The sequence below is a fragment of the Thalia democratica genome, unplaced genomic scaffold, assembly GCF_965202585.1.
Source record: "Thalia democratica unplaced genomic scaffold, ktThaDemo2.hap1.1 HAP1_SCAFFOLD_249, whole genome shotgun sequence".
NCBI lineage: Eukaryota > Metazoa > Chordata > Thaliacea > Salpida > Salpidae > Thalia > Thalia democratica.
In genome coordinates this window covers 85,955-93,398 of record NW_028139363.1, presented here as the reverse complement: position 1 = coordinate 93,398, position 7,444 = coordinate 85,955, and the positions used below count along the sequence as shown (strand labels likewise).

Sequence of the window (7,444 nt, the reverse complement as noted above, 5' to 3'; positions counted from 1 at the left end):
CATACACATTCGGAATATTAGAACTTAGTTTTGCACATTTGTGCAACTTAACAAAGTTAATATAGAAACCATTGTTAAAAAACATAATAAGTTTAAATGCATTTACTAACCAAAAGTTAAAAACTCAAAGCAATAAGCACATTAACAGCAGACGGCCAAATAACTAACGCATTGAAAAAAGACTTAATATTCGTAAAAGAAAGGCACTGCTAACAAAATGAAATTAAACTATAAGTTAACCAAAATGCTACAAATTAAATCAACGATTAATAAAGAAAATTGTATATAAATTCTACTGATAAATATTCAGTTCATATTAATGACAAAATTAATTCGAAACTTTTTTTTTCCGTAAAAAATATAATCGTTGTGAAGCTTGCTCTACATTTCAACTGAACGATAAAAAAATGTCAACATCATTATCGAAATAATGTCTTAATATAGTTTTTTTGTTTTTACCTCTCAGACTGAGAGTCTCAGTAGATAAAGATAAGACGTAAAAGATTAATTGCAGCGGTTGAAGATTATTCTAGTGTAATTGCTTGAAAATTTCTAAAAAGTGGATATCTTTTTAAGTGTTAAAACCAGAGTGGTGTGATGTATTTGAACTGTAAACAAACGTATATGAGTTACATTTCTTAAGGAAAAATTATATTTGTAGGTTTAAAACTATTCAAAACTTGTAAAGATACAGTTGATGCAATTTGTTTATTGTATTTAATATGGTGGTTCGATCCAAATTTCCAGCAATAAGAATTAGGAAAATTTTAAAAACTTTAGTTAATACAAGCTTATATAGTACATTTTAAAGACAAAAGTAGAGAAAAGAAACACTTTTATGAGTATTTAGAAACATGAAATTTAAAAGAGTCAAGTTAAATGTTTTATAAAGACCTAAGATTAAAAACTATCTAAACATTTTAATAAAATTGCGGTAGAATAGAATGGATATAATTTTTGTGACGTCGCAACTTTGTCTATAGCGAATCTAGTACTTACTTATTGATTTAATATAACAAGCCTTTAATAGAAAATAAAGTACATCATTTTGTTTTTTATCGTTGTTCAGTACTATGTTCAGTAAGCATGAAAATACTGATGAAATTTTAATACAGTTAAAAATAGGAGAAAATAAAGAGCAAATACGCAATTCCTGATGTAATGTCAGTTAAAGTTGAGAACATTGCTTTATAAACCAGCCACAGAAATGGTTGACATTGTGGCCACAGCCTGCTGCAGTAAATATTTTTTTTTCAAAATAGACATTTATATTGTTTGTTAAACATTGTAATTTTTTCTTTATTTAATTTAATTTCTTACAACCAGTTTTTTATACAAATTCTAAGTAGTAAAATGAAATAGAATTTTATAAATTCTTAAAGTATATTAGATTTAGTTATTGTCAAATATTTTGACCACATTTAAAGTGCTTTCAAAGACCTAAAGTGTATTGTTTTTATATATTTGTTGGTGTTCATTAATATAAAAAATGTTCATTCATGTCATGCCGAGTATCATATAGAATAGCCATAAGTATTATTTAATATTAGCAATTAGTATAAGTTAAGCATAAGTTAAATTATGCTTTTGTGGTTGTACACTACACTACACTCTAACCTTGCAACATTTCAAAAGATGATTGTTTCAAATTTTTTGTATAAAAAATAAGAAAAATACTTATCACATTTAGGTAGTGTATCAGAACAATTATACAAATAGTCAATTTAGCATCTACTATTTAAGTTCTTCAATTGTCCAGAATCAAAATGAAGCACTTAATATTGGTCTTTTAGTATATTTAAGATTATAAACTTTCATTTTAACTACTTTTTAAAATAAAATACTTGTTTTTATAGAGTATTAAACACATTTATTAGCTCTATAGATACAACTTTTCTGTAACAGAATTTATACAATAATTGTTTTATACTTAAAAAATAAAAAGCTAGCTTGAAGTTTCAAAGAAATTATTAAACAAGCATATTATGACTGAAAACGTATATATTTTTGAAGAAAAAACACAAAACATTTATACAATAAAAATGTATATTATTGAAATTAATTTTAGAAAGCTGAAGAATGATTGCATGTAAATTCTAAGAAAATACATATATTAATGAAAGAAACAAAAAGTTATTTTTATTGAATTCTATTAATAGTAACTTATTAAACTCAATTATATTTAAACCTTATACCTTTAAATAAAATTTTAATTAAAAGAAAAGGAAAAAAACAGCTACAAATTAAGTTAAATATCTTTAAGAAGCCATAATGTTAAATAAAGTGGTACTCCCTATGGCCTTGACTTTTAAAATGTATTAGATACACAGACATTTGTTTTACTTGATGTTGTGTTTGCAACTCATACACCCTTATATCTAGAATTGTAAAAGATATATAAAAGTTTGTAAAGTTTGATAGACTTTTAAATTTGAAATTTATATTGTTTAGACTTAGTTTATTTTGTACTTTTAATTGAGGTTACTTTTACAGAAAGTTTTTGGTTTCTAACAAATTTACTTTAATATTAACAATATGTTTTAATTAGCATTTTAATAAAACTTAACTGAGAGTAGTAAATAAATTAGTTTAAATGACATACTACAATCAAAATTGGTAATGCAAAAGGCCACATTTGACTATTATGAAGTTGATTCCATTTGCTCTTATAATTGCACTATATATTTTTAAAAGCTAAAACTGATCTATTAATTGTTTCTGCATCTCTTAAATCTGTTTGCGTTATTTAAAAAAAAATATTTTGAAAAATGGTATTTTGAGAGAATATTCCTTAAAGCTACTGTTAGCCAGAGAGGATTGTTAATATTGTAACTTGTTTCAACATCAACTTTAAAACTTATTGTTAACTAATTTAGCTGTTTTGTCTTACATACATTATGTTTAATAAAAGTATCTTTATCTTAATGTATTTATTTAACTTAAAAGTTTCAAAACAGTTTAAAAAAATAGTATGATTTTGTGTGTAATTCATGATTTTTAAACAGATTTAATGATCATGAAATTCAAGTTCAAAAGCTATATGAAGTGCAAGGCTTCATCTATTATTAGAAAGCTTAAATAGTATAACATTATTGAGCAATGTATCACATCAAATTTTTGTTGTTTACTTTATATTGACAAGTTCGTAGGTTACAAAAATATTTAAATTTAGCTTTTTTGGTATAATATTAAGCATTTTAAATTGTTTGTTTAAAAAAGTTAAATGTAAAATTTGCAAAGAAATTAACTAGCACAATAATGTTTAGGTAATGTTTTTCTGTATGTTACTCTAACTGATTAGACAAACTTCTTTTTAATCAACAAAAGACTTAGAGAACTTTTTTCAAACAGAACTGTGTACTTCACTATTTTGATAAATACTAGAAAATATAATAAAACTTTGTAAATTTTTACATTTTAAAGTTTTTAATAAAAGTATACTTGTAGATCTTTGGCTTTGATTTACAAATTTTGTGTTTTATTTTTTGATTTTTTAATAGAAAACAAAAAATATTTTGAAATATAACTTAAATTTTATTTTATGTTTTTGAGTATTTTAGTAAGAAAATATAATAAGATTTTTTAGTGTCTTAAATTTTTTTATTTCATTTATTTTGTATGAACAATAAAAAACTAATCAAAAAAAGACAATTGGTTTTTATTTTATACTAAAACATTTTTTGCTAATGTTTTTGTTTTCTTATTCAATCAGAGAAGCTAGAAGAAATAAAACTTTCAAGTGAACATTTGACTTTCATATTTCTTTGCAATAAAATTTTTGAAAAATAAAAGTTTTTTTTTAATATATCTTTGCGAAACTTTTTAAACTTCAAAAGTTTGAGTTAACTGTGTTTTAATTATAAATCTATATGTTTTTATTTTTAATCTATTTTTATTTAAATTCTGTTAACTTAGTATTTTTGTATATCAAAAACAGCAGTTTTAGATAAAAGTTTACATTACCGTAAGAGTATTGTGGAAATTATTTTTTTAAGCTAATTTTTTGTTTTTAAATTCAATCATTAGTTCAAGGTGTTTTTCCATTTGAAAATATGTACTTCAGTTGAAACATGTGAGAGTCGTGGGATGTGGTCACTGACACCTATCATCTTGCATTCCGCTTATTTTTAACTGTTAACACAATTGCAAACTTCAATACATCAAATACGAAATCATTCGAAACAGTAAACCTATGACGTAATCACGCGTCGCCCCTGTTGTATTTTATCGCAGCATCGAAATTTACTAGAGCTAGTTCTTTGTATAAAAAAAATTAAGCATAATTGCTGCGTAATGTCATTGTCCAAACATATTTATTAATCATTAAATAATGTTTTATATTTTCAGTATTATTAAAGTATACACTATCTAACTGATTTAATTTTAGGAAATACTGAAAAGTATATTTACATAGAACTACTTTAAAATGTTTATTTTTACTTACAGGTTTTTTTTTTTGTACTCTGTGAAGCTTGGCTAAAAGTAAAACTACATTTTTGTTTAAAAAATGAAAGAAGGAAGCTCAAATATTATAGAGCTTTCAAAATGTAACAAAGCCAAACTTTGCAAAAAGGTAACAAACAAGCTGAAACCATGGTACCCTAAGAAAAAATATATAAAAACTTTCATGTTTCATGCACTTAAGGAGTTTGATGAAAACACCCTTAAAACACTTATGAAGATTGATAAGTTTGGTTAGTGATACGATAATTTTTTTTTTATTAAATTAACTATTGTAAGTAAAAACTCTAAAAAATACAATGCTATTTTATGTGTAGTTAAATTACTTTTTTTCTTTTTCTTATTTTAGTAAAACGTCAAACTAATAAGTTTTTGATAGTAAGCTAAAATTATGATTATATATTAACTTGATTAGATTCTAGGTTTAAAATTTAAAACTTTTTTTAAGTTATAGTTCAGTTTTTACTGCAGTTTAACTATTGATTAAATCTTGTAGTTGTCTTTTTATTTACTTAAGTACTTAATATTTGCTTGTAATAGTACTTACTTGTACTCAAATAATATAATATTTATTTCTTGTTTTTTTTTGTTTAAAAGCTAAAATTTTTAACTAAGTTTTCTTTGATTTTGTTTTTTATTCTTGTTTTACATTTTATATTTATCATGTTATTTATTTATAACATGTTTAAGTTATTTATCAAACTCTTTTCATTTATCAAAAAAAAAACTTTTCTTTAGTTTTTAATACTATTTAAACTTATTTATTTAAAAAAAAAAATATATATATATATATCAGTTTAGCAGAAAAAATAAATTTTAAACTGGAAAAACATAACTTAGTTACAAATACATTTTAATATTTACTAACATTTTAACAGTTATCTTTTTTTAATTTTTTATTGTTATATACAGAAACTTATGATACTTTTAATTAGTTTGTAAAATAAATTTTTGAAAGAATAAATTCATTATTTATCCTCTAGTAGTTGAGATCTCATTATTTGTTTTGTTACAACCGAAACATATAACATGTTTTTAATTAGTATAGTTTTTGACAATTTAATCATTAAATAATCAAAATAGTTGAAACATATGTTTAAGGTAGTAATTTTTGGTACTTTGCTATAAACTTTGACTAATATACTATTTCGCAACAGATTATACCACCCTTGCCAGCCTGAACATCACACAGATCTTAAAAGTTGCAAAAACGCTAAACTTCGACGTCGTTAAAAAACAACTCACGCGTTCAATCAACAGGAAAATGAGCCTGGAAAACGCCGTGTTCTACTACCAGTTGTCCGAAGTCTTCGACCATTCCAACAGCGCTTTCAAGTACATCGAGAGGTGGTTCCGGTTGATCTGCGACAGAAACATGCACCCGGATCTGAGCTACCCGCTTTTCAGGAGTATCTTGTCCAGCTCCGCTTTGGAAGTGACGTCGGAAGTTGAGGTTTTCAACGCGTTGGACGGCTGGGTGTCACGTGACGTGGATGGGAGAAAGGAATTCGCAATTGAGCTGGTGAGAAAGGTCAGGCTGCATCTGCTGTCAAAAGCCACTTTGGACTGTTTGCTGGTGAGCGAAGGTTGTTTGGTGAGAATTGCAGAGTGCAGAGAATATATTGAAAATGTAAGAAGCAACAATAAAGGTAGTTTAGAGTTAAAAGAGAATGGGGTAGATTTTCAAAATAGGTACTGTTCACAAGCAAACTTTGACATGATTGTCAGCGGCTACACGGAAAAATTTCAAGGCATTTACAAGTTCAAGCAGCTCCAGCTCACTGAGGCACCAAGACTGATGGGCTTGAAAAGAGACTTTTCCGTGTCCAAAACGGTCTGCGTCAACGAAAAAATATACTTTCTCGGTAAGAGCTCGCTGTATTCGTACTCAGTCTTAACTAAGCAGTGGAGCAGTAACATCAATTTTCCGCATGACCGCCTCTACTACTGCGCCTGCAACTTCATGAACAAGATCCTCGTACTGGGGGGGATGGGACTTGGCGGCAGTCCGGTGGACAATATGGCGTTTGACACTGCGACTGAAAAGTGGGAAAAAATACCCAAACTGAGGGTTTGTAGATTGCAGGAGAGTTATGCGGTGTTCGGTAGTAGGGTTGTCGTCACCGGTGGGAAATTTTGTGAAGAGCTAAAATCAGCCGAGCGTTACGACGGTCACGCTTGGTCAAGGGACATCCCCAACATGCTCGAGAAGAGAAGCAGGCACGCTAGTGTCGCCACAAAGGGAAAGATGTACGTCATAGGCGGCAAGACGTCATCGTGCGAGGTTTTCGACGGTTTTGCTTTTGCTTACGTCACCGCAAAACTCCCGCACCGCTTGTCGCTGGTTTGCGGTGAGCTGAGGTGCTTGGCGGTCGGCAACAAAATCGTCGCGTTCGACGGAGACGAGCATAGTTTCTACGTGTACGATTGTGATGAAGGGTGGTGGTCCGGCCGGAAGTTCTTTCAGTTTTCCAAGTTTGTCGACGGTTACGACCTGTTGAAGATGCCAATGTTGTGAAACTGAGTTCTTATAAGCGAGAAAATATTAGCAAGAGACTGAAACTTGATGATTTTCGATGCTATTAGAACCATTTTGTAGTTTTATGATTCTGCTTTAATGGTGTTTAAGTATTTTAAGCGCGTTGATATTTTATAACTCAATTAATAATGGAAAATATTTAATTTTCGTTTTAATATTAAAAATTTATTGCAAAATATCTTGATTTATACTTATTCAGTAAACGTACTAAACTTAGCAGTTTTAAGTCGGCTGCAGTTATAAGGTCGCTTTTGATTTGCTAAAACTTTACTTAGTTTTTTTTTAAAGATTCTTTTCATCGGTTTATTTTTTACATATTTGGGTATGGTGGGTTGTTGATAAAGGTATAAATGTTCTTAATAATCGGCTTTTTTATCAATTTACCTCATTTGCACAAGTTTGCATAATGTTATGAATGAAAATATCACCAAAAACTTACAACTG

General features: G+C 27.8%; 1 protein-coding gene across 1 annotated transcript; it reads left to right on the top strand.

Moving 5' to 3' along the window:
* Positions 1–5,725: 5,725 nt before the first annotated feature.
* On the top strand, positions 5,726–6,979 carry LOC145846004 (kelch-like protein 25). Its single transcript, XM_082952970.1, has one exon. The coding sequence runs from the start codon at positions 5,726–5,728 to the stop codon at positions 6,977–6,979; it is 1,254 nt and encodes a 417-aa protein (XP_082809096.1).
* The last annotated feature ends 465 nt before the right edge of the window (positions 6,980–7,444 follow it).

Excerpts from the sequence above, each read along its gene's own strand:
- LOC145846004 (XM_082952970.1), top strand. The coding sequence starts at position 5,726 with ATGAGCCTGGAAAACGCCGTGTTCTACTACCAGTTGTCCGAAGTCTTC.